Below are 17,553 nucleotides of genomic sequence, written 5' to 3'. Positions count from 1 at the left end.
ATTCTAAAGGCTTAATATACTAGGGGGTCAGGAAATAGATGTCACACAGGCCTCTCTGAACTTCTTGAGGGGAGGCATTGAGTTTAGTGGGAAGTGCAGAAGGGAAAAGCCAAGCTGATGTGGTCCCGTGCAAAAGACAGAGGCCTCCAGCAGGGTTTCCAGACATCCCATTCTTCATCCCTTGCTAATTTATTGTGTTATCTCGGAGTTGATTGAGGATTGATACATATAAGGACAGATGACAAAACACAGAGCTAGCCAGATTCCCCCCAGCCCCAGCCCCACCTCCATATCAAGACTCCTGGGCTCCCAGTTCTCCTTCCAGTGGTTCTGGGTCAGCTCTCATTGCTGTCCTGACAACACTGAGACAAAGGCTCATCCTTTAGCCGGGAAATGACCTCAGCCTCCTAGTTTATACTGAAATAAGCTCAAGATAGATATTAAAATTTTAAATGTAAAAAATGAAAAAAAAAAAGAATAAAAGCGTGGACTGTTTATATAATATGGCAGTAGAGAGGGCCGTTTCAAATGTACAACCACAAAATAAAAGATAAGGTGGGCCCAGTTGACTCTGATACCAAAAGATCAGTGGTATTTTGCAGTACTTTCTGTTGTGTGACATCAGAGCAAATTCACTGGGGGACCCTGGAGGAAAACATGAAGAGTAGACATCTTAAGAAAACACTACACCCTAGGATTCACTCCTCCCAAAAATGAAATGCAGGGTGCAAGTTCTTTGGACCACCTTTTGCATATTCTTATAAAAAGCCAGCCTGTTGGCCTTTGAAATCAGCAGAGTCAAAAATGCAACTCTTAGAGAACAAAAGGAAGTTCCTTCCATCGACTTACCTGTGGACTAAAGTTGACAGTGATCTGCTTTGTCTCCGGGTCACGTCTCAGAAGTGGCCGTGAAAGGTTGTACTGGGACTTCTCTGCTACTGTTTGACACCAGTCCCCATAAAGTCTTGTTTCATACCTGTGAGATCAGAGACAATGGGCACCTCACACGCACCCTCCCAGCTTCCCAACATCTGGCAATGATTAACTGAAGATATATCTACATAGATAGATGTATACATAAAATAGCATCTCTATCATTGCTGTTTAGTCACTAAGCCATGTCCTACTCTTTCGTGACCCCATGGACTACAGCCCACCTCCAGGCAAGAATACTGGAGTGGGTTGCCATGCCCTTCTCCAGGAGATCTTCCTGGCCCAGGGATCAAACCTGCATCTCCAGCATTTCCTGCATTGGCAGGAGGATTCTTTACCACTGAACCACCAGGGACGCCAACCTCTCTATATCTATCTTTTAAGATGTACGTCTCATGAATTGAAGATGCTAATTTGTAAAACATTTGAGTACGTTATGAAGTCAGAGTCATTGACTCGGCCAGGCACGGCAGCTTCTACATGTAACCCCTTGTTTCTAAAGGTGGCATAACTTAAATCATGGGAGAGTGGAAAGAGAGGCTCCATGTGACCTTGGGGGGATAAGGGAAGTGGCCATTAGACTTAGGAAACGTTGGAAGAAGTTATTGAGTAAGGTTTCCTCTGATACTAATCTTCACATAGCTCATGGACATGCACTATTCAGTCATTTCACACTGATGTATTGGGCTTGGGAGAGGAAATGATGAATAAATACCCCACAACAAATGTAGCTAGTGCTACAACCCCAGGTCAATGGAGGACACAGGGAGTATACAGGGCAGCAGGCTTCAAGTGGCAGAAGAAGGTGAGTGGGTAGGGGTGATAAAGAGGATGCTGGGGAGGGCCTCACACAGGAGGGGCCAAAGTGACGGTCTGCTGAGTCTCAGAGGATGAATGGTGGCTGGGCAGCGATGGGGGAGTGAGTGTTCACAGCAGGAGCAGCAGGCTGTGTGCTGTGTGCTGGGGACAGTGAGTAGACGGTAGGTCAGAGGGAGGAGGGGGCGAGGGCCAGGACGGGAGAGGGAGGCTACATCAGCGAGCACTTCTGCCTTCTTGTTAAACATTTACTGGGCTGCACCAAGTCTTAGTTGAGGCATGCAGGATCTTTAGTTGAGGCATATGAACTCTTGGTTTTGGCATGGGGGATCTAGTTTCTGGACTAGAGATGGGACTGGGGCTCCCTGCATTGGGAGTGTGGAGTCCCAGCCACTGGACCACCAGGGACGTCCCCAGGGAGCACTTCTCATTTCACATTAAGGAGATGATGGAGGTACTGAGAGGCTTCCCAGATGGGTGCGTGGGGGGACACGGGGTGTGGGGACAGGGGATCCGATGACGACGTGGGCACTGAGGGACAGGTTCAGAGCAGGGAGGCTCGGAGGAGCTGCTGCAGCAGCTCGGGCCCAAGACGCTCTGGTCTTTGCTGAAGATGTAGGGGGTGGGGACACAGAGGAGGGGGCAGATTGGAAGCTAGAATTCAGGAAGTCGAAGGGACAGAACGTGGGTGACCTGGTAGGTGGGGATGGCCCAGCTAACGCTAAGTCTCCACAATGCTAAGTGTGACCACAACTATAATCATAACTGTCATGTCTGCAGCCCTCCTCTCCTGAATCAGGAGACGAGCCAGCATCAGAGAGAAGCAGCAAGACGTGGGTTGTATCTGGACCCTGTCCCCTCAAAAGACCAGACAATTGTGAGCCCATGTAAAAGCTTCATTCTTGTACTTTCTCCATAAAAGGACTCGGGCAGTATTTTTTTCTAACCTACTGTCTCTTCGTGCAGTGCCAACTGTCACCTGCTTAGTGAGCAGCGACTGACTTCCTGGGACCCTGATCTCGGGGAGACACGGGGAGCACTGCACCTCTAGTTCTGCCGAGTTAGGAAACTCACTCCCCTCGAAACTACACTGGAAAAGCAGCTGTTTCTAGACTAGAGCCACGTCCCCCCAGAGACCTGGTGTTTGCGACCCAGAAGAACTGTATTCACAGGTATCGTGATTATAACATAAAACATGGAGTGACGCTTCACTGCTGCTGGGGAACATGGACACACTCGGGACTGCACGGGGCGATGGTAGAGCGGGGCGGGGGGCGGGGGGAAGAGGGGTACGGGTGTTGGGAGGGGGCTTCAGTTTACAAAAAGATGCAACCGCAGAAGCGGCTTACTTTTCCAGCAATGAAAGCGTGTCTTCATATTTTTGTATCATACGCGTTGCTTCGGCAGATTCCATGCAACTACCCGTACAAAAGAGGGAGAAAAAAATGACATCGAGTTAGAAGTTGAAATAATGATCTGAGTGACCAACTGCAGCCAGCCTGTAAAGTAGAGATTGACTAGCCTTCCGGTCCAGTTTCCAAAGGCAAAGGCCCCTGAATGAGCCTGCCGCTTTTCCTCCTGAACATCCTCCATTGGCCACTAGAGGGCAGGTGTGCTTCCCCCCAATACAGGCAGCGGTCAGGGGACAGGACAGCCCCTCTCCTCCAGGGCTCCACCAGCCCCCTCGCCCTGGCCGGCCAGTCAGTCGTGCCCCGGGAAAATGAAGTCCTTCAAAAACTTAACAGGACACTGAGACACGAAAGAAAAATTCTACGTGCTGCAGTTTCCTGAATTTAAGAACAAAAATGTATATAACATTATACATTATAACAAAAACTATATAACATTATATACCTGTATGTGTATATGCATATAACATTGCATATATAAAACAACTATTTATATACACATCCCCACATATTTAAGCATTGTTATACACATAACTGAATATATACTTATTTTCTGTTCTCTGAAATCCATCTAGGACATGTAATGGGAAATTCTGCTCATTACTCATTGCCATGGTGTTTTTTTGGGGGGGGGGTGGTGAGCGCAGGTGATTTGTGAGTTCTTTATTTTATTAACTTATTTATTTTCGGTTGCACTGGATCTTCGTTGCTTTGCATGGGCTTTCTCTAGTTGCAGCGCACAGGCTTCTCCTTGCAGTGGCTTCTCCTGTTGCGGAGCACAGACTCTAGGGCACGTGGGCTTCGGCAGCTGTGGCTCGCAGGCTCTAGAGCACAGGCTCAATAGCTGTGGTGCAGGGGCTTTAGCTGCTCGGAGGCACGTGGGATCTTCCTGGACAAGGTATCGAACCTGTGTCTCCTGCATTGGCAGGCAGATTCTTTACCACTGGCCACCAGGGAAGCCCTGCCATGTTCTATGAGGGCCCCTTCCACCTCCTGCATCCCCAAACTTGAGCACACACCACACACATACATGCGCACAGACACACACGTGCATACACTCGTATGCTCACATGGGCAGACACATGCTCAGAAGCTTCTCCAGGTCCACTGAGGACCACAGAGGTGCTATTATTACCCACACCTGCTCCCTGGTTCTGACGCTTCTTTACAACACAAAAAGAGAGTCCAGCTTTTTTATGAAGTGTCCATAATTTTCAGAAACCTTCACACAAACTGTGTTGGAGGATCTTGTTTGTTCTGCTGGCAAAACGAGGCAGCTTATTGCAAAGATTCTTTAAAACCCATTTGCTCTTTAAGCCAACATAGGATTTCTTCACAAGCTCCCCTGAGCTTCGATAAATGCCCTCATGCCTGCAGAGAAAGCACTGGATTTCCTGGCTTTTTTCCCAGTCACTCGATTCCCTTTCCTGGTGAAGGAGCAGAGGCGTCTGCAGGGCAGCGAGGAACAGGGGGTGGGTTCGGACCAGCCCTCCCCTCACGAGCCCTGGGGTTTCCACAAGTCTCCTGACCCCAGATCTCAGTTTCTACCTGAAAAAGAATGAAGCTACATATGACCCAGCAATCCCACTACTGGGCATATACCCAGAGAAAACAATAATTCAGAAAAAGATATATTCACCCCATTGTTTATTGCAACACTATTTACAATAGCCAGGACGTGGAAGAAACTTAAATGTCCATCAACAGAACAGATGAAGAAGATGTAGTACAAAGACACAATGGAATATTACTCAGCCATAAAAAGGAACGAAATGGAGTCATTTGCAGAGATGTGGATGGACCTACAGACTGTCACCCAGAGTGAATGAAGTCAGGAAGAGAAAAATATTGAATATTAATGCACATATGCACAATCTAGAAAAATAGTAAAGATAACCTTATTTGCAAAGCAGAAATAGAGACACAGATATAGAGAACAAACGTATGGATACCAAGGGGGCAGGGGTGGTGGTGTGATGAGTTGGGAAGTCGGGATTGACATACATACACTATTGATACTGTGTATAAAATAGAGAACTTGTGAGAACCTACCGTGTAGCACAGGGAACCTTACTCAGTGCTCTGTATGGGAAACGGGAAGGAAATTTTCTAAAAAAGGGGGATATATGGATATCCATAGCTGATTTACTGTGCTATACAGCAGAACCTGACACAGCAGTGTAAAGCCACCAATTTAAAAAAATAAAAGGAACAAGTTTAGAGGCGTGAGTGGCTTCTCACACCTCAGCCCCTGTGACTCCCCTAGCAGGCTGGAGAAGCCACAGAAATAAGTGCATCAAACTCCCTGTAGATTCTGCTTTACTTCATGGTGAAGAGTTGACAAACGAGTTCATAAACATATGACAGAGTATATACACAAATGTGAGTTCATGATTAAAATAAGTGGATATTTTCATGGGAGGCATGGAGGATATGGTGGGGTGCCACTCAGATGCCCTCATGGGGACCACCCGCCACCCCCAATCTCCCTTCACCAAGAATTCGGGATGCTGATGACACCTCCCTCTTTGGGAACAGTCTCAGCCGACCAGACAGAACTGCCTCCTCTCCCAGGGCCACACCCCCTCACACCCCACAGCCACTTCCAATGACCAGCTGATGTAGGGGGACAAAGGCCAGGCAACTGTACAGACTTCCCCACTGGGCAGGCTGAAGCCTGCCTGCAGCTGTGCTACAGCTCAGCTCCTCCTCTGCCTGGCTCCCGCCTCTCCTCGTATCCCCCTGACACCCTGCCCCAGACACTGGTCCCTAAAGCATCCCTGTTAACTCCTGCACACACGCCTCGGAGTCTGCCCCAGCGAACCAGACCAGGACAGCTCCCGCAGGACACATGCCCAGACAAAGCCCTGCCACCCTCCCTGGCCATTCTCATATCTTCTCCCTCCCACCTCAGAGCGGGGAGCATATTGGAGAAGATGGGGGCTCAGCTGGACTCTGGAGCTCCCTGTGGCTGAGGGAGCCCCCGGGGAGAGCTCTGGGCAAGGACCCCTGAGTCCCAGATGCCTGTTCCATTTCTGTCTTTGTTCTTTCTGGACTCCAGGCAGGTCACCTCATTTCTATCTGCCTCAGTGTCTCCGTCTGCAAAATGAAGCGCTCCCTCAGACAGTGTAGATGAAGTAGATGGATCTCCCAGTGGGCAGATGTGACCCACAGGCACGATGGCTTGACTAGTATTGAGTTTGAAAAAAAAGAGGAATACTTGCTGGTTCTAAAGCTGGGTGTCTCACACTTGTGAGACAAAATTCCCATTTGTTTTGATCATGAACTCACATTTGTGTGTATACTCTGTAATATATTTATGAACTGGCTACTGAAAGTGGTTTGGACTCCTCACCATGAAGTGAAGTAGAATCTACAGGGACCTCCAGGCTTTCGGCTTCTTTCCAACAGTTGGGAGATTTCTCACATTGCATTGTTTCTCCTTGGCATTAGATGGTGTTGTGGAGGCTCCCTTCAGACCCCAGCCTGGTTTGTTTATTGTCATTTAGTTGCTGAGTCCTGTCTGACTCTTTGTGACCCCATGGACTGTAGCCTGCCAGGCTCCTCTGTCCATGGGATTTCCCAGTCAAGAATACTGGAGTGGGCTGCCATTTCCTTCTCCAGGGGATCCTCCTGACCCAGGACTGAACCCGCATCTCCCGTGGTGCAGGTGGATTCTTTATCACTGACCCACCAGGGAAGCCCTTGGCCAGTAGCTACCTGGCTGCTATGAACTGAATGTTTGTGTCCTCCCCACATTCAAATGTTGAAGCCTAAGGGAGGCCTTTGGGAGGAGATTAGGTTACAGGGCAAATCCCTCACAAATGGGATGAGTGCCTGTATGAGGAGAATTCAGACAGCTCTTGAGTCCCTCCCGCCAAGTCTGAGGACACAGTGGGAAGACGGCCATCTGTGAGTCAGGAAGCAGGTCCTCCTGAACAGACACCAAATCTGCTGGGACCTGGACCATGGACTCCCCAGCCTTCAGAACTGAGAAAGTGAGATTGCTGATGTTTATAAGCTCCACCCCTCCCCCCCATCTATGGTATTTCTGAATGGACTAAGACACTGGCTGATTGTTGGGAAGAAAAGAAGATGATCTTTGTGCCTCAAGGAAGTGAGTCGAGCTGCTATGATGCTCGAAATTCAGAGAGATAGCGGAAGTGTGAAATGAACCTGCGTTTCAGGAACAGGGTACTCACGGGTGTGTCATGCATCTAAAGTTGTCGAAGGGACCCTGGATGCGCTGCCTCAGCTCCTGTGCCCAGCGGAGGCCCCCGGCCACAGTGGGCATGTTCTTGTGCACGGAGGAGAACCCTGGGGACAGGGCACAGCAGACTGAAGCGTGGCTCTCTCCCTGAGCCCTGCTCCGCCCACGAACAACCCCTGTATCATGAAGGTGGTCCCATACACCATAGGGATGGTCCCAAACGTTCTGGGGATAGCCCCATGTAAAGCTGAGGCCAACAGAATTTCTGGATGACTTCCTCAGGGAACTCCATCCTTAATGACCTTACTGTGAAACCTGTTTATAGAAAGAGTGGTCCTGTTACTCCAGCATTTAAAACTTCTGAAAATTTCCAATTGCCTGAATAACGGAATTCTGGATTCCCTAATAGGGTGTTCAGAGAACTTCATGACCTGGTCCCAAACTCAATGGCTGACCTGATCTCCCTGTATACACCTCGATTGGCTACAGGCAGGTCCGACTAGTCACCTTCCACATCCTGTCATGCCTTTGCTTCCAAGGCATGGCCTCTTCTCTCTGGCTGTCCATCTCCCCATCTTTCAGGGTCCAGCACAAGGCCACCATCTCCATTAACTCTCCTCCCACCTCCCAGCCCAATTCATCCTGTTTTGCTACCTTATCTTTTTTTCTTGTTGTTTTTCTTTTTCTTTTTTTTGGCTGTGCCCCTTGGCACGTGGGATCTTAGTTCCCACACCTGAGATTGAACTCATGTCCCCTGCAGTGGAAGGACACAGTTTTAACCACTGCATTGCCAGGCAAGTCCCTTGCTACAGTTCTTTATAACTCCATATATGCCAATTGTGTTCCCTGAAGAACCACCTTTTAGGATTAATTGTTCTCTCCCTTATCCTGGTCGGCCTCTGCATGCAGTGCCCACAAATGGACCTTGCATACAGCATGGCCTTAAGAAATGTTTGCAAAGCTGAACTGAACTGGTTGACTTTCAAACAGACAAGGCAGGGCATCTAAGAATTGCAATAACAGCAGAGATGCCACACCTAGGTGTGTAATTGCCCGCTGTCAAACTCCTGATGGCTCCTCCCTCCGAAAGCATGGTTGGTACGGCACTGAAAGGGATGAGAACCGTTTCTCAAACATGTGCAAATATACCGTGGAATTGAGGTATGCTGAAGATTAATCAGTGTGGCGGCATGGATCGAGATTCAGCTTATATATTACGCTGAGGTTTCCACTGACCAGAGGCAGCAGTCAGGACTTCACCGGTCTGGGTCAAGTCTGCCAAACCTGCCCCAGACACGGGGAAATGCACAGTTCAGTGAGCTCAACTATCGCGCGAGATGGTCTGGATCTTCATGCAAGAAGATTGTGCTTTTGGAGAATGTCCTAGAGCCACAGCAGACGTGTAACCAGAGGACCTGTGCCCTTTCTGCTAATAGACGCCCCCATCCAAGTCTCCTGGCAGCAAGCTTACCATGCTCTGCCTCCTCCTGGACACGCTGACTGTGGATCAGCCTCACAGCATCCAGATCCTCGCTAAACATGCGGATGAGCACCAGGTATCTTTCAGAGGCATCCTGTGCTACCACTGGTCTCTCCAGGAGGCTTCCTGCTATGTCCAGCAGCTGCAAAAGAGGCAGAGGAAGATGGGGAAATGTCACAGACCCCACCTTTCCATCGTTACATTAATCCTCTAGCCCAGTTTTTTCCTTCATACGTCTGTCCTCCAAGGTAAGAGGGTCATGGATGGACAATTAAGAATCAGCAGAAGAAAAAAAAAAAGAATTGGCAGATACTCATAGCCTGTCCATCTCACCTTTGTTTCTGAAGGAGGGATCCCTGTGTGCTGAATGACCTACTGGACCCTCCTCTTGTGTTGTGAGAAGCTGGGTAGAGGGTAACATGAAGAGAAAATTAAAGGTGTCAGAAAGAGTAAGCTGACATACATCATAAAGACCCGATGCAGAGATGGAGGGTGATGATGGAGAAGAAACAAGAAGCTAAGTGTGCTGGCTGTTGGGGAGAATTAGGAGGGCTAAAATTTGAGAGTAGGGGCAAGAAAAGAGTTTCAGAGAGCAGTTGCCCCCAGAAGGCAGTGGTTTCGAGGACACTCTGAAGATGTTTTCTGTGCATTATGACTGCCCTGCCCCCTTGGTGGGAACAGCGGGATCAAAATGCTGAAGTGTTTTTCGTCTTCTCCTGGTTGCTAGACTGTTTCTCTGATTGTGATGCTGCCCTGAGACAAGGTCAGGGCAAAGTGGATGAGTTCAGTTGTGTTTAGGATACAACAATACATGACTTCTAGGACCACCCTGTTTTCCAACCCCAAATCACCCAAATCCCAGGAGACAGCAGAAAAGAGCTCTCCCTCCATGGAGGCATAAGCAAGCAGTTTTCACCGAGTTCTGGCTCAAACATCCTGTTGGGAGGGGTGGGCTGAGGGACCACTGCAGCCAGCCTATACCGTCCAGCTCGGGTTCTCTGACCCTGACATACTGCTTCAGGTCACATCCACTGAGGCACACCTAGTGGTCAGATGGTCTTACAGCAGTAACGGGGTATCTGGACTCAGGGGATCTCTCAGTCCCTACACAACCCGAAAACACACTTCTTTGCATGAAGCTATGAACACAGGAGCTCTTGTCTGGACTAAAGGAGGAAGGAAGGGCTTTGGTTTCTTGTTGGTGAGATGACTCCAAAGAGAAAAACCAAGCAGGCAGAAGGGACTGAATGGCTACAGTTCTCCTACAAGGTCCATAGGCTGGGCGGGGAGTTTGTTGAGAAGAGGAGTCAGAGCCCAAAGAAAAAGGGTCTGCTTCTGTGAGAGTCCTTTGAGACTCAGGGTGTGAGCAATGCTGCTTCAGGACCTGGTAGTAAAGGGTATGCAAAGTCGGAAAGGCTTTTCTCTGTTTCTGCCCAGAATCTTGCTCCATCACGATGGGCAAGGACTGGAGTTTTGGGAACCCAGAGAAACATGCCCTTGGCATAAACAGAAATGCTGTCATGGTGGGGATCATCAGGACAGCAATAATAAGATCCCGAAAGCACCTTCCTGGGCAGAGGACATTTTTAAGGCAGACTGTAGACAAAGATGATGTCAAAGACAGAGCAACTTGAGAGTATATGTGAGACCCTTGAAGACATCTTGAAATTCGTGGTGCACAGGGATTTACCAAAGAGATGGAGCTGGACATCCTCAAGGTAGAAATGGGGTTCCAGAATCACCAGTTACCTAAGTGGTAACAACCCATTTAACCCAATTAGCGCTAAGTCACTTCAGTCGTGTGTAACTCTCTGCGACCCTATGGACCATAGCCCACCAGGCTCCTCCATCCATGGGATTCTCCAGGCAAGAATGTTGGAATGGGTTGCCATGCCCTCCTCCAAGGTATCTTCCTGACCCAGGGATTGAACCTGTGTCTCTTACATTTCCTGCATTGGCAGGCGGGTTCTTTACCACTAACACTAAATGGGAAGTCCATGGGAGTAATGATTATGACATAATGGCAAATATTATTATTATTATTTCATATAAGCCCTTCTCTTGAAATTATCTAAAATGCTTCCTATGTGAGTTATGGAGTAGCAGGTATGTAATACATATGTATATTCTTGAGTGAATTAAATATACATGTATCCAGTGTTCTAGAACATCATGGACTCACTATCTTGGGTTTAAGCCTCTTCTATGATGAAGAGTTGACTCATTGGAAAAGACTCTGATGCTGGGAGGGATTGGGGGCAGGAGGAGAAGGGGACGACAGAGGATGAGATGGCTGGATGGCATCACTGACTCGATGGACGTGAGTCTGAGTGAACTCCGGGAGTTGGTGATGGACAGGGAGGCCTGGTGTGCTGCAATTCATGGGGTCGCAAAGAGTCGGACACAACTGAGCGACTGATCTGATCTGATCTGATGACTGTCCCATCACTTATCCAGTCTATGTTTGGACATGTTCAGCACCTGAAAACTTAACTACCTCTCAAGGAAGTTTATTCCATCTTTAAATAGCATTAGCAGAGATCTGTTTCTTCTTTTGAGCCAAACTCTGCCTCCTTGTAACCTGATTAGTCCTTGTTCTAATCCTTCAGGCTTTACAGAGTAAGTTTCTTCATAGTTTATGGAAACCCTGCTCTGTCTCCCTAAGCTTTCAGGTCTCAGGACCTAGACTGCTCATTTCTGTAGTCATTTATCTACTCATCATCCTGAACTTCTTCCTGCACATTCCTACACCATCTGATCTGGGCAACACAGGGCAAGGGTCCACATTATCTTATTCTAGTTACTCATGCTTCAGTGGTTTGCTCCAGCCTGAATTGACCTGATAGCAGCCGTCAAAACAGCCCTGGTGACCACAGCAGGCTTCTTCACTTTTAATAGGCACCCAGGTTATAGGTAAGGCCCAAAGACAGCAATCAAGAAGAAATTAAATTACAAGGTATTTTTATATCATCAAGTTTGCAGAAAAGCCTGAGCTGTCAACTTGAGAAGACCAGTTTTGCAGGCTCCAGGCTCCCTCACCCTGGGACACACACAGTACTGCTTCTACTAGACCAACAGCAACAATTCCTCTCTGCAGGAACAAAACAGCTGGAAGTGTATGCTTATCCCTGTCTGAGAGGGCAGGGAGAGTGCAGCACTGGTGGGGAAGGAGGGGGTATTTCCCTCTCCCGTACAAACCTTGAAGGCATGCTCCAAGCCAGGGGCGTCATCGAAGGCCTGAATAAAGACAGTCCCCAGCCTCCTGTCAAGGTCTTCTACTCTCTGATTAAAGTCAGAGATGTCATTTTCAAATTCCTGAAGAGACAGCAAATGGACATAAGAAAACATGATTTTCTGAAGGACAATCCCGGAATGCTTTTTCCTATTAATCTGTCACACCAAGGATATATTTTGATTTTCTATAGTTCACTATGGTGTGCCTCAGTGTTTATCCCTATTAAATAGGGATATTTAATAGCTGCCCTATTATTTAAGCATTTTTCTCCTAGATTCTCTAGTATTAGCATGTGCTAGTCACTCAGTTGTGTCCGACCCTTTGTGACCCCCATGGACTGTAGTCTTCCAGGCTCCTCTGTTCATGGAATTCTCCAGGAAAGAATACCAGAGCGGGTTAGCCATTCCCTTCTCCAGGGGATCTTCCTGACCCAGGGATCAATCGAACCCACATCTCCTGCATTGCAGGTGGATTCTTTACTGTCTGAGTCACTCGAGGCAAAATGGTAAAGAGTCGGAGGTGAGGCTGGCCCCCTGTCCCTCTCTTCTGTGTCCCCACTTCCAGCTCCTGCAGCCCCTTCTCTCTCACCTGCGGCACCAGCTCAGGCCACCCTGAAAGCCACCTTGGCAGCAACAGCCCCAACAATGGGGCTACTTCATCACTACCCCCGACTTCCCTTCCTCCCTCAAGTGAAAATCCTGTTCTTTTCAGTGTAAACAAATTGATATGGCTATTAGGAGAAAAGTAAGCTAATTTAACAACTATACACTATTTCTTCTAACTACACTTAATTGCTTAAGACAGCAGCTAGCCATTGTCCCCACGGTTGCCAAATTTAGCAAATAAAATTACAGGATGCCCGTTAAATTTAAATTTCAGATCAACAAAGAATTTTTTTTTTTTTAGTATAAGCCTGTCCCAATTAACTGTATTTTATTCAGCAACACAGAGCATGCTCTTTCTTCAAATGTAGCAATTTTCAGAGAACATTGATTTTCAGAGAAACATCTCTAATTTGTGAAATTATTATCTATTATTGCTTTACAATAGCTATGCATACTTTTATGAAAAGATAAAGAAAAGTAGGAAAACACAGTAGTATTTCTCTACTTCCCAAACCCAACCATACTAACATTGGAGCACACTTCTCTATGTACAGGATTTTGTTTTGTATTGTTTTATCACATGGTAGAAAACATACAGTATAGATCCTGCTTTGTAAGCCAACTTTTTTTCTACTTTAAACTAATGGAACTTTTAGAAAGTTCCATTTCCTGGGTTTGGCCAGCTAAGATCCCCCTAGACAATGGAAGGGGGCTCCCAGGTGGTTCAGTGGTAAAGAATCCACCTGCCAATGCAGGAGATGCGGGTTCCGTCCTTGGTCAGGAAGGTCCACTGGAGGAGAAAACGGCAACCCACTCCACTATTCTTGCCTGGAGAATTCCAAGGACAGAGGAACCTCGTGGGCTACAGTGCACGGGACCACAGTCAGACACAAGTGATGACTGAGCACGAACGCAGACAGTGGAGGGTGCTCAGAGCAGATGTTTAATTGCTTTTTCCTTTTCCCTCAAATGCTCTAAAATTCCTTTTCCAGTAATCCAGCCATTCCCTTCCCGGGAACTCCATTCCCTGTTTCTGTACCGACCCTTTTGCTTTTTTTGGTTCCTGCAGTCTTGCACTCACTGGTCTCAGCTCTCCTGCACTACAGGTGGGATGTGGACTCCCGTGTCCTGATCCTGGAAAATGCAATGTTGGCCCTTGCCTCATCCTGAGGTCTCTCTAGGGAACTAGAGTCTGATCAGAAAACTGGGCTACTGCGTCACTTACCCCTCTGCGGGCCACTAATGAAATTCTGCCTGGGTGTGCCTGGCCTTCACACAGCAGGTGCTGCTCAAAGCTTAAAGCTTTGGGAGCTGCAGAGTGGCTGCAGCCTCCACCATCACCCCATCTCCATCTCAGCATCTCTGAAACCCTGGGTATCTTCACTCCGAAGAAGTCAGCAGTTGGAAAACTCCCTCCCCTGACTTCTCTCCTGACACAAAAGATAATTAATTGTGGTCTCTGCCAATAAAACCATGGGGACCACAGAGCCAAAGAAAACGCACAGGGGAAATGCAAGTAAATACCCAGGCTAGAGGCTGCAGGCATCTGAAAAAGAGACAAAGCTTGCAAGGTAGCCGTTCCAAGCCCTACCACGCTCTGGAGATCCAAGCAGTCGTAGGAAGAGTCTGAGAAGACCCTGTACATCTCTTGAAATTCGGTGTACATCTGCTGGGCCTGCTGGCTCAAGGCACTTCCTCTGATACCACTGAACTCAAGCTTTTCCAGTTTGTGGAAATCCGAAGTTGTCTTCAGAAGATCCTGTGAAGACAATTTGCAATGGAATTAAGATAACGAGGATGACAACAACAGTGGATGATGCGCAAACTGGTCCAGGAAGGGCTGGAAATTATATGGGGGTGGCGGTTGCTTAGGAAAATGTGAAGCTTGGTTAGTTTTGTAACCTTTTTATTAGATTGGGCTGATATAAATAACTCTTGGTGACATGCGATAACAAAGAGAAAATTCCAATAAATAAAATTTACTCGCACACAAAAACCAAATTCATGCTTCAACCTCTTTCTGTGTTCTCTCATAAATAATAAAATACAATAATAACACTATTTACATGGCCGGTGGCTTTATTCCCATTTAAGAAACCAATTTTAAATGGACCATGTTGTGTGGTTCCAGAATGACAGCTGTCTTGGAAGGAACTGACAGGAAAGTGGATCCTCTGAGTAGTCCTGAGGACAAGCTCAGAGGTGGCGCCAACATTCTCAGCAACGACTTCTGCCAAGAAAAGACATCTGCGGGGTCCCCTTGCTGAGCGTACCTGGGACTGTAGACCCTGTGGCCAGCTGGGTGTTGGTGGGTGATGACCTGACATCTTTGTATTGGGATAACAACAGTGAGAGTGAATCAAGTCAGTGTAGGCTCAGGATGGCACCCAGTAAATAGGCAGTGAGTATGTGTTACCGTCACCATTGACTTGGCAGTTCCCAGCAGGGCTCTGGATCAAGTGACAGGTGACAATACAACCTAGAGCCCTGGTGGAGGGGCGGGGGCGGTGATGCTGCTTGAGTCCATCGAGGACGCTTCACTTCTGATAGGATAGGAGCCTTCAGAACACATCTAACTCTGCATCTAACTGATCTATCACAACTACCCACTGAAAATCACAAAGTCTCTAAATCAAGGCATGCTTCCTGCTGTACCTTCCAGTCTGTGTGCTTAGCTCTTCAGTAGCAAAGAGGGAGACTGGGGTACCTTCGTGTCATTTTGGCAAACATGTGACAGGGATCCCTGGGAGGCAGTCCTCCACCCTGAGGAGATTTAAACGGCAAGAAGAGGGAAAGGTGTCCCAAGACTGGAAACCCAGCAGGTCCTGATGTCATTCCAGGGAATGCCCATATCACTGGCCATTGCTCTGGGCTAACCCATCAGGATAGAAGAGGGCAGCCCATCTCTTGCTTCTCACCAAGACACCAAGCCCAGCAGCAGAGACAGAGGCACTGGGAAATTTTAAGAAGTGGTTGACTTTTCCTGCATTTTCAAGTGGGTACCCATCCTTACAGCCATAGACAGCTGTCTAAGTCCCCTTTTTGCTCAGCTAGGCTGAGTACATCATGAGAAACGCTGGGGTGGATGAAGCACAAGCTGGAATCAAGATTGCCAGAGAAAAGGCAATAAACTCAGATATGCAGATGATACCAAACTTAATGGCAGAAAGCGAAGAACTAAAGGGCCTCTTGATGAAAGTGAAAGAGGAGAGTGAAAAATTTGGCTTAAAACTCAACATTCAGAAACCTAAGATCATGGCATCTGGTCCCATCACTTCATGGCAAATAAATAGGGAAACAATGGAAACAGTGACAGACTTTATTTTGGGAGGCTCCAAAATCACTGCAGATGGTGACTGCAGCCATGAAATTAAAAGAGGCTTGCTCCTTGGAAGAAAAGCTATGACCAACCTAGACAGCATATTAAAAAGTAGAGACATTACTTTGACAACAAAGGTCCATCTAGTCAAAGCTATGGTTTTTCCAGTAGTCATGTATGGATGTGAGAGTAGGACTAAAAAGAAAGCTGAGCACTGAAGAATTGATGCTTTTGAACTGTAGTGTTGGAGAAGACTCCTGAGAGTCCCTTGGACTTCAAGGAGATCCAACCAGTCCATCTTAAAGGAAATCAGTCCTGAATGTTCATTGGAAGGACTGATGCTGAAGCTCCAATACTTTGGTCACCTGATAAAGAACTGATTCATATGAAAAGACTCTGATGCTGGGAAAGACTGAAGGCAGGAGGAGAAGGGGATGACAGAGGATAAGATGGTTGGATGGCATCACCGATTCAATGGATATGAGTTTTGGTAGACTCCAGTGATGGACAGGGAGGCCTGGCATGCTACAGTCCATGGGGTCGCAAAGAGTTGGGCACAACTGAGTGACTGAACTGAACTGATGAGCCGGGACTGAACTGGGAGAAAGGAGGAGGAAGAAACAGCCAACTGAAGGAAGATGTATACCCAAACCAGGAGATCCTGACAAAGATGGGGAAAGGGGGTAGGCTTTATTTAAACACATATTTGACTTTGTATGCAGGGAGGAAATAGCAATCACCTTGATTCAAATGAAATGGACTTTAGTAGTAATTTGAGTCATTCTGATAGAAGAAATGTACTGTGTTTGTGCTGTGGAATGTCATGTGGGTACCCATTTTTCATAAGTTTGTGGATGCTAATTTCAATTTTTAGGAGGTACCTTCTAACCATTTTAAAAGACAGATGCATTTCAATGTGTTTGATTATGTCAGAAAACTAAATGATAATTTTGTTATATTTTATTTCTCAAGAATTCTTGAAGCACAGTCCTGGGTGGTCACTGAAAGCTGCTTCATTTTCAATCTAACAGGTAAATCATAGATACTGTTGTTTAGTCACTAAGTCATGTCTGACTCTTCTGTGACACCATGGACTGTAGCCCGCCAATCTCCTCTGTCCATGAGATTTCCCAGGCAAGAATACTGGAGTGGGTTGCCAATTCCTTTTTGAGGGGATCTTCCAGACCCAGGGTTCAAACCTGCATCTCCTGCAGGCAAGCAGGTTCTTTACCACTGAGAGACCAGGCAAGCCCCCAAAGAATACTTACATAATCATTCTATTTTTGGAGAAACTCTGGTCACTAGAAACAATGGATATTTATGTTGCTTAACAAACACATGATGGGCAATACATTTATTTAGGGTTCAGTTCAAGGTCTTAATCCTTTCCTTACCCCTTCCCCAAATAAAAGAGACTCTTACCCTACTTTTCTCCTACACTCTGTATGCCCTTCTCCTGCATAAGCTTTTCTTCGGAACTCTTAATCACTCTCTGCCATTATAATATACTATCTTGGATTACATCATATTGTTTATTTCCTATCCA

At 47.1% G+C, this 17,553-nt stretch overlaps 1 protein-coding gene across 9 annotated transcripts in view; it reads right to left on the bottom strand.

Moving 5' to 3' along the window:
* DNAH9 (dynein axonemal heavy chain 9) overlaps positions 1-17,553 on the bottom strand; it is a 290,463-nt gene that overhangs the window by 245,248 nt on the left and 27,662 nt on the right. For all 9 annotated transcript variants that reach the window (XR_009491586.1, XR_009491587.1, XM_024980551.2 and 6 more), the window contains 6 exon segments: positions 14,280-14,447; positions 12,047-12,163; positions 8,840-8,990; positions 7,361-7,475; positions 3,099-3,167; positions 850-976 (listed from right to left, as the gene is read on the bottom strand). Coding sequence is in view for 7 of the 9 variants with exons in the window: in XM_024980551.2 (XP_024836319.1) it covers positions 850-976; positions 3,099-3,167; positions 7,361-7,475; positions 8,840-8,990; positions 12,047-12,163; positions 14,280-14,447 (747 nt within the window). In the remaining 2 variants the exon portion in view is untranslated.

Source organism: Bos taurus, chromosome 19 (assembly GCF_002263795.3).
Source record: "Bos taurus isolate L1 Dominette 01449 registration number 42190680 breed Hereford chromosome 19, ARS-UCD2.0, whole genome shotgun sequence".
In the NCBI taxonomy this organism is placed as follows: Eukaryota; Metazoa; Chordata; class Mammalia; order Artiodactyla; family Bovidae; genus Bos; species Bos taurus.
Note: the sequence above shows the minus strand (reverse complement) of the source record. Positions and strands in the feature narration are given on the sequence as shown.